The 17,131-nt window shown below is 23.8% G+C and overlaps 1 protein-coding gene across 1 annotated transcript; it reads right to left on the bottom strand.

Moving 5' to 3' along the window:
- Positions 1 to 44: 44 nt before the first annotated feature.
- On the bottom strand, positions 45 to 17,104 carry LOC122497811 (intraflagellar transport protein 122 homolog). Its single transcript, XM_043605119.1, has 15 exons — positions 16,878 to 17,104; positions 16,531 to 16,640; positions 14,713 to 14,833; positions 13,012 to 13,222; positions 12,786 to 12,859; positions 11,550 to 11,820; positions 8,469 to 8,630; positions 7,719 to 8,387; positions 7,261 to 7,653; positions 3,981 to 4,395; positions 3,618 to 3,844; positions 3,144 to 3,531; positions 2,813 to 2,982; positions 426 to 587; positions 45 to 333 (listed from the first exon to the last, which is right to left on the bottom strand). The coding sequence occupies exons 1-15, from the start codon at positions 16,928 to 16,930 to the stop codon at positions 241 to 243; spliced, it is 3,519 nt and encodes a 1,172-aa protein (XP_043461054.1). The 5' UTR covers positions 16,931 to 17,104; the 3' UTR covers positions 45 to 240.
- Between the last annotated feature and the right edge of the window lie 27 nt (positions 17,105 to 17,131).

The raw sequence follows: 17,131 nt of genomic DNA, 5'->3' as shown, positions 1-17,131 counted from the left end.
AGTAAGTTATTAAAATTTTTTTATTATTTTCTCGAAAACTGAAAATATTTCCTTATTGAAATTTTTACTTTTCTTTCTTTTACTTAATTTCAGTTTTCTTATTATTTTAGATTTTATTTATTAACAATTTTTATGAATTTTCATAACAATTTATTTTGTAAAAAAAATACGAGTGCGAAATAGTGTTTCTACAGAATGAAAATATATGTATAAATATTTACAATTGAAAAGCCTAATAGATTAGACGTTATTCGTTGAAGTATTAGGTGCTCGGCAAAATGGACAGTGTCCATATCTAAGTAAGGCCAATTCGTAATCGTCCGAATGAAATAGCTGAAAATGTAATTTATAGAAATTTGATTAAATTAAATTAAATTAAATTGAAAATTAGATTTAGTGAATAACCTCGGGTTATTTTTAAATACCTTTAGACATGTTTTACAAGAGGTGACTTGAAGATCAGTGAGTAGATTTTTAAAATATCGGGTTTTGAATGGCTGCGGCCATTTGACGATTAAGACACTTGAGGGTTCCAAACTTTTCAGAATTCCACGATTTACGAGAACGGTCGAACCTCCCAGTTTATTCTGCAATTATTTTGCAAATAAAAAAAGGAAATTTTGCTTTAAAAAAGAAAAGACCAGGGTGGCCACATGTCAGTAAAGTCAGGGAAATATCAGGAAAAAAAAATTTTTGTCAGGGAAATTTAGAAAATTGAGATTTTTTTCGACTTATTTTCAAAAATTGCGACTTTCTCAACTTTTCTTCCAAATATTCCAACAAAATATCATATTTTTTAGTATTAAATGTAAATCATTTTGATTTTTATAGTGCGAAAAATAATAATAAACAAATTTTTCAAAAATTATTTTTGAATCATTTTTCAGGGCTCGAACCAGAGAAAGTATTTAAAAATACGGACTTTACGGACTAAAATTCTTTTCTATAAGCATTATTTTAAATAATTTTTAAAAAAGTTCTTTGAGAATTTTTAAATTCATTTGTATAATATAATTCAATTTTACAAAATTTCAATTATTCCTAAATTCTTCAATTAAATATATATTAGAAAATAAAAACTTGAAATAATTTTAAAAAAAAGTCGGCAATTAAACTTTCTCAAAAAAAATTTAATTCCACAGTTAAAAATAGGAAAAATTCAGATTCTCAAAGATTTTAATTAGAAACCTTTTCAAAATTCAATCATTTCTAAAAATTCACGCTCTAATACTTTTAATATTCAATTATAATCGAAAATTATAACTGAAATCCATTTTTAAATCAATTTTTATTAGAAAATTCTACTAGAATTCAATTATTTACATAAAAAAAACAATTTATTGTTTATTCCTTATTTCTTAAAATTGAATTCTCATAAAGAATTATATCAATAAATTTTTAAATAATTGAATTCTTTTAACGAATTTTAACAAAATTTTTAAGAATAATTACATTTTTCGACGAATTTGATTAAAATTGTATTAAAAGTAATTGAAATTCTGCATTGAGTTTTATTATTTGCGAAAATAATTGAATTCCTAAAAAGAATTTTATTATTTACGAAAATAATTAAATTCGTGTAAAAATTTTATTATTTATGAAAATAATTGAATGATTGCGAAGAAATTTATAAAAAATTTGTAAATAATTGAATTCCTATGAAATTTTTATTATTTTATGAAAATAATTAAAGGTTTGCGGAGAATTTTATTAAAAATTTTTTTAAGTAATTGAATTGTTTTGTAAAACTTTATTAAACTAGTAGATATTGAAAATCATTGAATTGAGAAAAATTTTTGAAAATAATTTAAATTTTGCCAAGAGTTTTATTACAATTTTTTGGAAATAATTGAATTTCGGAGAAGAATTTAATTATTTATAAAGAGAATTGGGATTTTTACGAGAATTTTGTTCAAATTTTGAACATAGTTGAATTTTATAAGAAGAATTTTATTTTTTTTTTGAAAATAATTGAATTTCTGCAATCATTTGTAATTTCTCTAAAATTCTCTAAATTGCATGCGAACTTTTCGTCTTTTCTCAATAAAATTACGGAACTTTTTTTTTTTTAAATCTAACTTGTACGGACTTCAAGCAAATTTACGGACTTTTACGGGATTTACGGATCTAGTTCGAGCCCTGATTTTTCTATTTAAATTTTCGAAATATACATTTAAAAAAATTTTGAATAATTGAAATATCGTAAAATTTAATTGAAAATAATTAATTTTTTCAAGTATTTTGTTAGAATTTTTGAAAATCATTTTCAAAATAATTTAATTCTTAAAAAAATTTAATGAAAAATCTTCAAGTGTAAATTTATGAAAATGAAAATTAGTGAAAATTAGCTTCTAATTTTTGAAAATTTATTATTTTCAGTACTTTTAATTACATGTTTACGAAAGAGCTTGTCCCGTATATTTGTTAAATAAATAAAATAAATGTTTCCAAAAATTCAAATAGGTAACATAACAAAAAATTATAACATTTTAGAATTATTTTTAACATTTTTGAGAAAAAAATCATATTCAAAATATTTCGGAAAATTATTTAATTAAATTGAATTAGAGATGAAGTTTAGTTGAAAATTGTAGAAAATAATTGAATTCAGGAAGGATTTTAATTGTAATTTTTAGAAATCATTAAATTTCATAAATTCTACTCATTTTTCGTAAATTTTCATATTTACCTGTAAAAAAAATGTTGTCAGGGAAAATATTTTAATGTCAGTAAATTGTCAGGGAAATTGATAATCTGAAACTTGTGACCACCCTGCAAGAGCTAGAGAAATACACAAAATGCAAATACATACTTCATAACGAACTAAACGATCAGTGAAAAGATCGGTTTTAGTCGTTATTGTCAATTGATCTTCCACTAAATTCAATTCCTCGGAATTTTGAATTGGCTCTTCTATTAATTTCTCCGCCTCTTCGTCAGTAATTCCTTCTTCGAGTTCAAATTCCACGAGAGGTAAAATCTCTGTAAAAGAAAGAAATAATGTCAATTTGGCAAAATTTCTCTGAATCGCTTTTTCATATTCAGTAAGAATATAAGAGTATGTAGAAATAAAAAATTAAATTATATATCAATTCTGCGGTGAAATGTATTTTTCAATTTCAAAATTGAAGAAAAAATATTACCAAACATCACAAACGAGTGTTGAAATTTTAGACCACATTGAACGCAACTATTTTCCGGTGTATTATTCGTAGGTAAAAGTGTATTAAACGTTGAACATCGATAACACAATGGAAGTAATTCCTCAGGATCACGATATGGATATGCCTTCGCGGCAATTGCCCACGTTTCAATTTGTGCCAATAAATTTTTTGGTATCTTCATTCCCCTCAAGCGTTCGAGTAATTGTATTCCCAATTTATTGGCACCCAAAAGACGTGCTTGTTTCATTAGCGCATAAGTTATTGTCAACTGTGACACGCCCTCGAATTGTTTGTCCTGCGTTTTTATTAGTAGAAAACGGGAAATGTTGAATAGCGCTTCTGGCATTAGGGACGTAAATGGTTCTTCCTGAAAAAAATAATAAATAGTAAATTAATGGAAATCAAATAATAAATTCCAAAGAATCAAAATTAGGAAAAATGTGATTGAATTACCAAATATTTATGAACTTCATGATAGACGTAATAAATGTCGGCTCTCTCGGAATAAGATCTGAATAGAACTCTAATTTCTTCGACGTTTTTCGATAGATCAAGACTCAATTGCGAGAGGAGCCAGTAAAAATAAGACGCATCGCGAAATCGTCTTTCTGTCACGGCATTTTTTGCCAGAGTCGTCAAAACTCCTATTGATTCCTCTGGTTGGCCAGCCATTTGAAAAGCTGCATAAAAAAATTAATGTTAAATTACAAAAATTATCACAATTACAATTTTGCAATTAGAAAATAAAACTAAATTTGCTAAATAGATAAATAATAATTTTCTAAAAATTTTTTTTAATATCGAAGAAAACTTGACCTTCTTGGGCCTCGGAGAATCGTCCAGTTTCCGCCAGCCATCTCGCGTATGGACCATAGATTCGTGATTTTAATTTTGGATTCCTCTCGGCCAACTCAAAAGCCTCGGGCCAGGCTTGCGCCTCAATTAGAACTTCCGCCACGTCAGGATGATCGCCCAATCGTGTAAATATTTCCGCCGCACCGTGCGTCGCTCCCAATTGTCTCAATTTCTTTCCAATCACCGTTAAACTCTCTCGCTCCGCTTTATCCAACTGCCTACCAACTTTAATCAGCATATCAATCCAACCGTGTTCGGCAATTATTTTTATTGCTCGCTGAATATCGCCCGCCGAAAGGAACATTTCCGCTGCCGCTCGTGGCTCGCCCAAACTCTTCGCCCATTCTGCTCTCCTCCGAAGGAGCACCGTTCGATCCTTGAATTTAATTATTTTTCAAAATTTATACACTCCAATTTCTTTTTTATTTTTCTCCAACAGGGTTGCCACGCTTTTCCTCATTACAAATTCTCTGACTTTTCCAGGTTTTCCAGGTTAAAAAAAGGAATTTTTCCAGGTTTTTAAAACTACATTTATATTTCACCAAATTAAATAACTCCCTGATTCCCAGACAAAACTTTGAAATTTAAAAAAATTTAAATTCAATAGCATATAAAAATATTATTATAAAACATTAAGATACCGATCACTCCGCGTCTTCGACTCGGAGTCATCACTTTCTTCATGTTTTATATAATAATTAAAACTTGCTAATTTGTTACTGTAACTTCTTCAAAAATTCTTTTCATCATTTCGATTATTCATTACTAGGATTTTCAACTCAAACTCATCTTTAAATAAATTTTTTTTTAAATAATTTTTGAAAAAGTTCTTTGAGAATTTTCAAATCCTTTTATTTACAATTTAATTTTACGAAATTTCGATTTTTATATTGCGAAAAATAACTACAAACAAATCTTTTCAAAAATTATTTTTGAATTATTTTTCTATATAAATTTACAAAATAAACATTTAAAATGGTTTTGAATAACTGAAATTTTGTAAAATTTAATTGAAAATAATTAATTTTTTTCAAGTATTTTGTAAGAATTTTTGAAAATCAAATTTTAAAGAATTTTAATTGCAAATTTTCAAAATAATTAAATTATTAAAAAGTTTAATGAAAAATCTTTTAACATAAATTTGAAAATGAAAATTTTTGAAAATTAGCTTTTAATTTTTTTAAATTTAGTATTTTCAGTACTTTTAATGACATATTTCGGAAAATTCAAATACGTACAAAAAATGATAACATTTTAGATTATTTTTAACATTTTGGTTAAAAAATATCATGTTCAAAATATTTAATTAAAATTCATCAAAAAATTAATTACTTTTTTTTAATAATACAAAAACTCTTTTAAGAAATTCAATTGTTTTCGAAAAATTACATTAAAATATTTTTAAAAACTTTTCAAATTAAATTATCTTCGAATAAAGCAAATAAAAATGTACCTACTTTTTTTGGACTTGTTAAAATTTTGGAGGAATCATGGTCATATTTTAAATTTAAATTCTTCAAAAATTTGATTTTTTTTATTTTTTGAAAATATTATACCTCAATAAACTTAAGAAAAAAACCTGGACAGATACATTTATTATAAAAAATTGAATTTTCATATTCAGGAAGGATTCTAATTGTAATTTTTAGAAATTATTTTTCATAAATTTTACTCATTTTTCGTAAATTTTCATATTTACCTGTACAAAAAATTTTGTCACGAAAAATAATTTTAATGTCAGTAAATTGTCAGGAAAATTGATAAACTGAAACTTGTGATCGCCCTGAAAATTGTATTAAAAATAATTGAAATTCTGCTAAGAATTTTATTAAAATTTTTGAAAATAATTGAATTTCGGAAAAAATTTTATTATTTATAAAGATAATTGAAATTTTGACGAGAATTTTTGTAAATTTTTTAACATAATTGAATTTCTGCGAAGAATTATATTATTTTTGAATATAATTGAATTCTGGAGACGAATTTTATTAAAATTTCTTTTCAAACAATTGAACTCTTATTTTATGAAATTTTATTGAAGTAGTAGACATTGAAAATAATTGAATTATGATATGACACATTTTTGAAATTAATTAAATTTTTATGAAGAATTTTATTTAAATTATTTTGAAAAAAATTGAATTGTTACGAAGAATTTCATTAAAACTGTATTAAAAATAATTGAAAGTCTGTGATGAGTTTTATTATTTATGAAAATAATGAAATGTTTGAGTAGAATTTTATTAACCTTTTTCTTTAACTAATTGAATTCTTTTGGGGTTTTTTTAATAAAGTAGTAGAGAAGAACGGGGCGAGGCAGCCAAGACGGCACATTTTGGTTTGCGAGGTAGTTATTTAAATAGGTTTTTTTAATTTTAATATCGCGTTAGAAAGCTTGTCTTATTGGCTAAAAAATCGCTATAGAACATTTTGACGTAGGTTGCACTTAAAAATTTCTACAACCCTTTTCCCAAAGGACCAAAAGTCCAAAAAAAGTCTGTTTTCATAAATGATACTGTCATTGCTAAACTGCTGCAGCAATAATGCCCATCTGTTAGCAACTAAAGTAAACTACCATAAGCAGTCTAAATTATCAATAGCGCACGATTTGAAAAAATTATGCAGAAATAAGAAGCAATTGGCTGCCTCGCCCCGTTCTCCTCTAGATATTAAAAATGATTGAATTGAGGAAAATTTTTGAAAAAAATTAAAATTTTACCAAGAATTTTATTAAAATTTTAGAAAATAATTGAATTTCTGCAACCATTTGTTAAACTTCTTTAAAATTCAATTTTTTTAGTGTTTTTAACTAAAATTCTTCTATAAATCCATTATTTTTAATAATCAATTAAATATATATTAAAAAATTTAACTAATTTTAGAAGAAGTTTAGTTTTTAAGATTTTTAAAAAATTTTAGTTTTTTAAAATTTCTAATTAAATTCATTTAAAATTGAAATTATACAAAATTTCAAATTAAAATATTTTGAAGTTCATCTATTTATGAAAATTGTAAACGCAACTCTTTTAAAATTAAATTAATTTTGAAATATTGAAGTAAAATTACATTTTAAGAATAAACACAATAACTTTGGACAATAATTTTCCAGAATTTCGATCAAAATTCCCTGATATTTCCAGGTTTTTCAGGTTTCCAGGTTGCGTGGCAACCCTGCTCCAGGAGGAGTATATAAAAATAAAGAATAGCAAAGAAAAAGTGAATTTTTCTTTTCTCGACTCACTTGAATATTGCCAGACGAAATGAATTCCTGGGCAATGTCAAACATGCGAAGATCGGAATACATATCGACAGCGTATTGTTGTAATCCGGCTTTTTGATAGAGTCTCGCAGCTTCACGAAGTCGGCCCATTGCAGCCGCTGCTGTTGCCATGCAAGCCTCACGTCCCCATTCGCCAGATTTCAATTTCTCCTCAACTTCGGAGACAATTTCAATGTAGCGCAATTTTTTGATTCTCGCAAAAGCCGAATATGCAATATTGAATTCCAAATTATCCAAAGCGGCAACTCCCAAGGCAAACCAATCATTCTCCGCCACTCCCAAGCAAGCGATTGCATAAGCTTCCTTAAACATATCAATCTCCAAATACTGATACATCGCGGACGACAAAGGCATCTGAAAATTTATTTTTTTTAAATTGGGAACAATTTTTGAATTAAAAACGAAAGATATTTACAAACCTCAACTGTCACGATCGAAGGACCGTTGAGACAATAAAGTCTCGATCCATTGTGTCCGACGACAAATCCGGAGAATTTCTGTCGATACTCGTTAAAATTTGCGACCTTGATCGCCAAGTAATTAACACCCGAGAAACACATAATTTCCTCGAAAGCACTATTGAACGCAACACTTCGTACGTCGTGGAATTCCTGTAATTTTTGATCGGTTCTAATGTCGAATACTGACAAAACATCCGTGTCCCTAACAACGGCCAATTTCTCCTTCAGCAAACTAATGTCCAAACATCGAACGGCTGATTCGACTTTTGCAAGATGCATTGGAAAGGGATTGTCGAGATAGACTTTGACAACCTGTCCCGTTTTTAGACCGGCCACTAAACACTCCTGTCCCACGGGGCCGCCGATTATTTTCAAATAAGTTATCGGTCCATCCAAAATCCATTCACGATCAATTGTCCCCGTGAATGTGAGACTCTGCAATCGTTTATCCAGACAGAGAATTAAACGATTTGTCGTTACCACCAGCATATTACAATTTAGTGCCTGAGCCAATTTGTCCGTGATGCGGTAATGCATTCCTTCATTGTTACCCGATGGTTCGTAAATTATCACACGCTCCGGAAGTTGTACGGCGAGTTTGTCCTTGTAGACGGCAATTCTGCAGACCTAAACAATTATTTTGTTTTCATTAATTTCTTTGGAAATTATTTTCAAAATTATTTTCTCCGAGTTTTTTAAAAGACTTACGAGATCTTTGCACTTTATTCTGACTTTTTGATTTGTCACGAGATGTTGAATAATAACGTCGGTCATATTCTCTCTATACGCATATCTTTCGCCATAGAGACCGTGAACCGTGTTCCAGGATAATTCCAAATAGGTGATTGTTCCATCCTGGCATCCTATTACCTAGGAATTACATAAATAATTAATTTATGTAATTTTACATTAATAACATTTATTAAATTAAATTACATTCAGGGTTGCTACGCTTTTCCTCATTTCAAATTCCCTGACTTTTCCAGGTTTTCCAGGTTAAAAAACGGAATTTTTCCAGATTTTTAAAACTACATTTATATTTTACCAAATTTTGTTTTTAATTTTAATTTTATTTCTAATTTTACCAAACTCCCTGATTTCCAGACAAAACGACCTTTTTCCTGTTCTATTACATTTATTTACGAATTTCTTTAATTGTAAAATTACTCAAAAACATCAATAACTTCGTTTTTAAATGAAGATTCAATCATTATTATTTTTTTTACAAAAATTAAGATTTTCAAAAATTTTAAATTCAATAACAAAATTATTTTCAGAATTATTTTCATTTCAATTCAATTCTTAATTTCCAGAATTTTAAACTAAAATTCTTCTTTAAATCAATTTTTTGTAATAATTTTTGAAAAAGTTCTTCTTTGAGAATTTTTAAATCCATTTGTTTACAATTCAATTTTACCTAAAATTTCGATTATTTTGACATTCTTCAATTAAATAAATTAGAAATTAAAAACTTCAAATTATTAAAAAAAAAAAAAATTCCATTAAACTTTTTGAGAAAAATTAATTCTAAATTTCCTTAAAAATCTTGTCAAAAATTTAATTATTTTTATAGATAATAAAATCATTCGCAGGAATTCAATTATTCTCAAAAATATGAATAAAATTCTTCGAAATAATTCAATTATTTTTAAAATTGACAAAATTCTTCACATGAATTCAATTATTTTCAAAATTAATTCTCAAAATTCTCAGCAAGAATTCAATTATTTTCAAAAATGATATAATTCTTTGTAAATATTAAATTATTTTCAATATTAATTTTTACGCAATTTCGATAATTGTGACATTCTTCAATTAAATATATATTAGAACAAATAACCATGAAGAATTAAAGAAAAATTCAATTAAACTTTTTTATAAAATGAATTCTACAGAATTGTTAATCAAAAAGTACGAAAAGTTCAAATTTTCAAAGATTTTAATTTGAAACCTTTTCAAAATTTAATTATTTCTAAAAATTTACGCTATATTGCCTTCAATATTCAATAATAATCTAAAATTTTAACTGAAATTTATTTTTATTAATTAGTTTTTATTAAAAAATTCTACGAGAATTCATTTATTTAAATACAAAAATAAATATTTTTTTAAATAATTTAATATTTCTTAAAATTGAATTTTTATAAAGAATGTTATAAAACAAATTTTTAAATAATTGAATTCTCTGGACAAATTTTAATAACATTTTTAAGAATAATTTTGTTTTTCGGAAATTTGATTAAAATTTTATTGAAAATAATTGAATATCTCCAAAGAGAAAAGAGTTTTTAAAACTCCTTTTTTTATAAGAGTTTTTGAAAATAATTGAAATTTTGCCAAGAATTTTATTAAAATTTTTGAAAATATTTGAATTTCCGAGAAAAATTTATAAAGATTATTGAAATTTTGACGAGAATTTTTGTAAATTGTTGAACACAATTAAATTTCTGCGAACAATTATATATTACTTTTGAAAATAATTGAATTCTTGAGATGAACTTTATTAAAATATTTTTTTAAATAATTGAATTTCTTTGATGAATTTTAATAAAAATTTTAAGAGTAATTTCATTTTTCGAGGAATTTCATTAAAAATGTATTAAAAATAATTGAAAGTCTGAGATGAGTTTTATTAATTTAGAAAATAATGAAATGTTTGCGTAGAATTTTATTAACACTTTTTTTTCAACTAATTGAATTCTTTTGGAAAATTTTATTAATGTAGTAAATTTATTAAAAATCATTGAATTGAGGAAAGTTTTTGAAACTAATTGAAATTTTACCATGAGATTGATTAAAATTGTTGGAAATAATTGAATTTCTGCGAAGAATTTTACTTCTTTTGAAGATAATTGAATTTCTGCAATCATTTGTAATTGCTTCAAAATTATTCAAGTTCTTTTAGTTTTTTTAAATAAAATTCTTCTATAAATTCATTATTTTTAATAATCAATTAAAACTATATATTAAAAAATTTAAATAATTTCAGAAGAATTAGAATAATTAAAATTTTTCAAAAATCTACGTTCATAAATTATAACAGTCTACAGAAGAATTCAATTATTTTTATAAATAGTAAAAGTTTTGCTAAAATTCAATTATTTTCAACAAAATTTTGATACAATTTCACGAAAGAATTCAATTATTATCTAAAATTTTAATAAATTCATTGAAACAATTCAATTATTTTTTTTTCAATTCCTTGCAAAAATGTAATTATTCTTCAATACAATTTTAATAAAATTTCATGAAGGAATTCAATTTAAAAATTTTTTTTTTTAAATTCAATTATTTTCTAAAATTGGAATAAACCCTTCGAAACAATTGTTTCGAAGAGTTGAAAAGAGTTTAATTTTCTATCAATAATTTTTAATATAATTCAGTAATTAAATGTTTAATTTCAATTACTAAGAAACACGATTATTTTACAACATTGAAAGAAATTGTTCATAAATTGAATTACTTTCAAATTTTTCAATTAAAATTATTATTAAAGAAACAATATTATTTAAAAAAAAATGTAAAGAAATTCTTCAAAAGAATTTAATTAGAATTTTGAATAATTTTAATAAAATTCTTCGCAAGAATTCAATTATTTTCATAAACAGTAAAATTCTTCGAAGAAATTCAATTATTCTCAAATAGTTTGACAAAATTCTTTGCAAGAATTCAATGATTTTCAATACATTAATTTTTGAAATTGAAAATATATTTGAAAAGAAAAATTATTAAAACCATAATTACCAATAAATACAAATTATAGTTATTTATTGTAAATATTCGGCTTACAATGTGTGATGATTCGGGATGAACGGCACAACTCCAAACCCAGGATGAAAATTCATTGCCAACTGTTGCCAATTGTATACCGTCGTGTGTCATTAACATGCAACGTTTATTGCTGCCCGAAACAAGAAGATATTGACCCTCGGGAAAATGGCAGATCTTCAAGGGTGTAAAATTCAGTGTTCTCTCTCGTCTCACTGCTTTTCCATTAATCGCATAAAACGATAGTGTTCCACCCCATTCGGCTATGCACAAGACGTCCATTAAATCATCCCTGGAGTTTTTAAAAATTAACAATTAATATAATATATAAATAATAAATAATAGTCAAGTGAAAAAATGAACACAAAGAAAACTAAAAGAAAGTCAATTTAATTAAAGATTTAGAACATTACAGACTTCACACTCTTCTATTAAAACCTACTATTTAACACTTTTTTCACGATTAGCTACTATCCGAGGCGTCATTTGGATACTTTTTTAAAAATTTGTGACACTAAAAGCTACTTATTCATTTATTTATTATTTTTTTTTAATTTGCACAAATTAAAATCTGCTATTTTAATACTCCAAAGAATTCAATTACTTAAAAAAAATTAATAAAATTCGATTAATATTATAAATAATAAAATTTTCCCAGGAATTCAATTATTTGAAATCCAATTTTCAAGAATATTTTTCTAAAGAAATCAATTATTTAAAATATTTTAATCAAAATTCTTAGAAAGATATTGATTATTTTCTAAAATGTTGATAAATATTTGTTTATAAGAATTAAATTTTTATTTTCATAAATAATAAAATTCTTCTCAGGATTTCTATTATTTTTAATACAATTTTAAATGAATTTCTCTAAAAATATAATTATTTTCAAAAGTTTATTATTTATTATTTATTTTTGTATTTAAATAATTAAATTCTTGTATAGAACTTTCGAATAAGAATTGATTTAAAAATAAATTTCAATTAAAATTTCGGATTATAATAAATTGAATATTAAATGTATAGTATAAATTTTTGGAATTAGTTAAATTTCAAAAACCTTTTATATTAAAATAGCCTGACATTAGAAATTAAAAGAATTTAGAGTATAAATATTAATTTCCAATATTTATATCCAGGCATTATTTCTATTATTGTTTGGTAACCATTATTCAAGGAAATTTTATAAACAATATTAATTTTTGTGTTTTTTTGAATAAGATTTTTTTAAATTATCTAGTTAAATTTAGAAAAAACCTTAAGGGACACCAGGAGACACTCCAGATTGCTGTTCCTCCAGAACGATCGATTTTCGCTTTTTCTTCGCCAACCTAGAATTCGTAATTTTCTTCTTTTTTATTCAATTTATTTTCTTTATAATAAACATTTATACATTATAAATATCATTAATATTTATCTAATTATTAATATAGACGTTAATATTTAATTGTTGTTTTATCACAAAAAGAAATGTTTCTCGTACCTTGTTTCTGATGGAAACGAAACCAGTGGCCAATCCAAGAGCCATATATTGACCATCTTTCGTCCAGGAGCAACAATTCACTCTTCCTCCGGATTTATATTTTTGAACTGCCTTTTGTTCCACTGACCATAAGGCAATATCGGAAAGTGCACAAGTTAATAATTGATGAGACACTGGATTAAATTGCATTGATTGTACAGCTTCATTGTGTCTAGAAAAAAAAGATTTTATAATTTATTTTCTCTTTATTATATTATCAGGCTTCACATTCATCTACTAGAACCAACTATTTACTACTTTTTTACGATTTGCTACTATTTAGATACTTTTTTTAGATTTTTAACACTAAAAGCTACGTTTTTTCTTTTTTTTTAAATTTACACTGCTTTAAATCAGCTAATAATTAAAATAAAAAATTATTCTAAATTTTTAAAATTTCTTTGAAACGATTCAATTCTTTTGATAAATTTCAAGAAAATTTTTCGTAAGAATTCAATTATTTTCACAAATAATAAAAATATTTGCAGAAATTCATTTATTTTTAATATCTACTATTTTTTAATAAAATTTCCCATAAGAATTCAATTATTTAAAAGAATCCTAATAAAATAATAATATGTAAACATTCAATTATTTTCAAAAACAATAATTTTTTACTTTGCAAAAATTCAATAATTATTTTCAATAAAATTTCACGAAAGAATTTAATTCTTTTTCTTAATTCGTTATAAAATTTTTCAAAAGAATTCAATTATTTTCAAAACAATTTTAATTGAATTTCTCGGAAGAATTTAATTATTTTCAAATATTTCTATAAAATTCTTCAAAACAATTCAATTTTTCTTAAAATTTTAATAAATTCTTCGATCATTTCAATTATTTTTATAAATAGTAAAATTCTTTGCAGAAATTCAATTCTTTTCAAAACAATTTTAATAGAATTCCTGAAAAAAAGTTTAATTATTTTCAAATATTTACATGGAATTCAATTATTTTCAAAAATTTTAATAAATTCCTTGCAAGAATTAAATTATTTTTTTAAATAGTAAAATTCTTCGCAGGAATTAAATTATTTTTAGAAATAATAAAATTCTTCTCAGGAATTCAATTATATTCAATACAATTTTAATAAAATTCAATTGCTTTCAAAATTTTCAATTAAAATTATGAAAGAAACTCCATTATTTTAAAAAAGTTCAAAGAAATTCTTTAAAAGAATTTAATTAGGATTTTTAAATATTTTAATAAAATTCATCACAAGAATTCAATTATTTTTAAAAGTAATACTTTTCTTCTTGGAAATTCCATTATTTTAAAAAATTCTAATAAAATGGTTCGCAAGAATTCAATTATTTTCATAAAAATAAAATGTTTTTTAAGACTTCAATTATTTTCAAAAAAATGTAATAAAATTTCTCAGACATTCAATTATTATTGTCAATAATTTTAATAGAATTCTTTGTAAAATTTAATTATTTTTAAAAACTTTTCGCAATTCAATGATTTTTAATATCGACTATTTTCATATAAAATTTCCAAACATAATTTAATTCTTTTCATGAATAATAAAAATTTCTCACGAATTCAATTATTTAAATTAGAATTTGCATAAAATTAGTCGAAAGAAATGAATTATTTACAAATTTTTTATAAAATTCTTCGCAAGAATGACATTATTTTTATAAATATATTTATTCTTACGAATATTTGAGAATTCCCTCAAGTTTCGAAGTCCATATAATAACTGATTTATCTGCACTGCCGGAAGCGAATTTTTTTCCATCCTTCGCGTAACAAACACAATACACTGTATCTTTATGACCTGGAATAAAAATCGAATTCCAAAAAATAGAAATTTGGATAAATTATATAATCAGGGTTGCCACAAATATTTAATTTTATTTTTTCCTGACATTTCCCTGATTTCCAGACAAAATTTTCACTTTTTCCCTGACCATAAAGAATATTTTTCCATAGGAATTAAAATTCTTCAAAACATTCAAATTCAAACATTTTTAAAATTAAACAACTTATAAGAATATTATTATAAAACATGAAGATATCAATTACTCCGAGTCTTCGACTCAGAGTGATTGATATCTTCATGTTTTATAAAAATTTTAATTTCCATAAAATATTTCAAAAAAAAATTAAATTATTTACAAAAATTATAATAAAATTCGTTGCAAGAATTCAATTATTTTCATAAATAATAAAATTTTTCACATGGTTTCAATTTTTTTTTAATATAATTCTAAATAAATTTCTCGAAAAATAAAATTATCTTCAAAAATTTTCTGAGGATTTCAATTATTTATAATACAATTTAAAGTAAATTCCTAGAAAAATGGAATTATTCTCTTAATTTTTTTGTAAGAATTTAATTACATTTCACGAATATAATTAAATTCTTCATTGAAATTCAAATATTTTCACAATCTACTTTTCTTAATAAAAGTTCTCAAAAGAATTCAATTATTTAAAAAAATTTAATAAAATTCTATGCATGAATTCAATAATTATTTTCATAAATAATAAGATTCTTTACAGTATTTAAATTATTTTTAAAAAAAGTTGAAAAAATTCACTGCAAGATTTCAATTAATTTCATAAATTAATAAAATTCTTCACAGGATTTCAATTATTTTTAATACAATTTTAAGTAAATTCTTCGAAAAATGTCACTATTTTCAAAAATTTTGTTAAAATTCTTCGAAAGAATTCAATTATGTATTTTTAAAAATTCATGCTATAATGCTTTTAATATTCAATTATAATCCAAAATTTTAACTAATATTAATTTTCAAATCAATTTTTATTGGAAAATTCTACATAAATTCAATTATTTAAATACAAAAATAAATAATTTATTGAATAAATGAATATTTTTCGAAACTAAATTATCATAAAGAATTTTATCAACAAATTTGAATTTTTTCGAGAAATTTTAATAAAATTTTCAAGAATAATTAAATTTTTTGAGGAATTCAATTAAAATTGTATTAAAAATAATTGAAATTCTATGATGAATTTTATTATTCATGAAATTAATTGAATTTTTGTAAAAAAAAATGTTATTATTTATAAAAATAATTGAATTATTGCAAAGTTTGCTTAGAATTTTATCAAAATTTTTTTTTTTAAATAATTGAATTCTTTTGAAAAATTTTATTAAAACTGTAGATATTGAAAAATCATAGAATTGAGAAAAATTTTTTGAAAATAATTGAAATTTTGCAAAGAATTTTATTAAAATTTTTGAAAATAATTGAAATTTGGAGAAAAATTTTATTATTCTTAAAGATAATTGAATTTTTATGAGAATTTTTTTAAATTTTTGAACAAATTGAATTTCTGCGAAAAATTTTATTACTTTTGAAAATAATTGAATTTCTGCAATCATTTGTAACTTCTCCAAAGTTCAATTTTTTCCTGTTACTTAAAAAAAAATCCCTGACTTTTCCCTGACTTTTCCCTGATTTCCCTGACCTGTGGCAACCCTGTATATAGAATTCTTACCTTTAAGAGGTTGAATTAAAGCTCCTTTGCTAGTTTCATAAACCAATACTTGCTGTCCCGCAGCTACAACTAATTGAGATCCATCAGGATTAAAACATAAATCGTATATACTGGAAACAAAAATTGTTTTTTCAATTATAAACAAACTGTTATCAGTACAGTAGGTACAGTATATTTACTTTATTTTTACATAAACAGAATAATGTAATTCTATAAAAATAAAAGCACTAATTAACTACATTATTTTAAGTAATTTATATTAGGTTTATATTATATCTACAATAATCGTGATATAATAAAAATTGTATTGTTTATTAGACAAAAATAAAAACAAAAGTTATTCTTACCATTGTTCTGTCTTATCTTGAACTTTATCAACCCACGTTGGATGGGTTCTCATTTTTTTCTCTCTATTAACTTCAACTTTATTGTTTATTTACATTTACGACTAAAAAATACAAAAAGTAAACAATATTAAACAAATGTCACATACGCACATAACACTGTAGTTTAGTTTATTTTGACATTTGTACCGTTACCACGGAAACGGAAAAAAAATGACTGACAACCAATTAGCATTTTGATTTCCGGTTGCCTCGTC

This window comes from Leptopilina heterotoma, unplaced genomic scaffold (genome assembly GCF_015476425.1).
Source record: "Leptopilina heterotoma isolate Lh14 unplaced genomic scaffold, ASM1547642v1 Lhet_14, whole genome shotgun sequence".
NCBI lineage: Eukaryota > Metazoa > Arthropoda > Insecta > Hymenoptera > Figitidae > Leptopilina > Leptopilina heterotoma.
The sequence above is the reverse complement of the archived record's forward strand: the minus strand, read 5'-3'. Positions and strand labels throughout refer to the sequence as shown.

Bases quoted from the DNA above. Each gene is read 5' to 3' on its own strand.
- LOC122497811 (XM_043605119.1), bottom strand. From the start codon at position 16,930: ATGAGAACCCATCCAACGTGGGTTGATAAAGTTCAAGATAAGACAGAA. The intron at 7,654-7,718 runs GTTTGTAAATAT...ATAAATTTTCAG, and splicing joins CTTCGATCGTGACAGTTGAG to ATGCCTTTGTCGTCCGCGAT. The intron at 4,396-7,260 runs GTGAGTCGAGAA...ATTAAATTCAAG, and splicing joins TTTCGTCTGGCAATATTCAA to GATCGAACGGTGCTCCTTCG.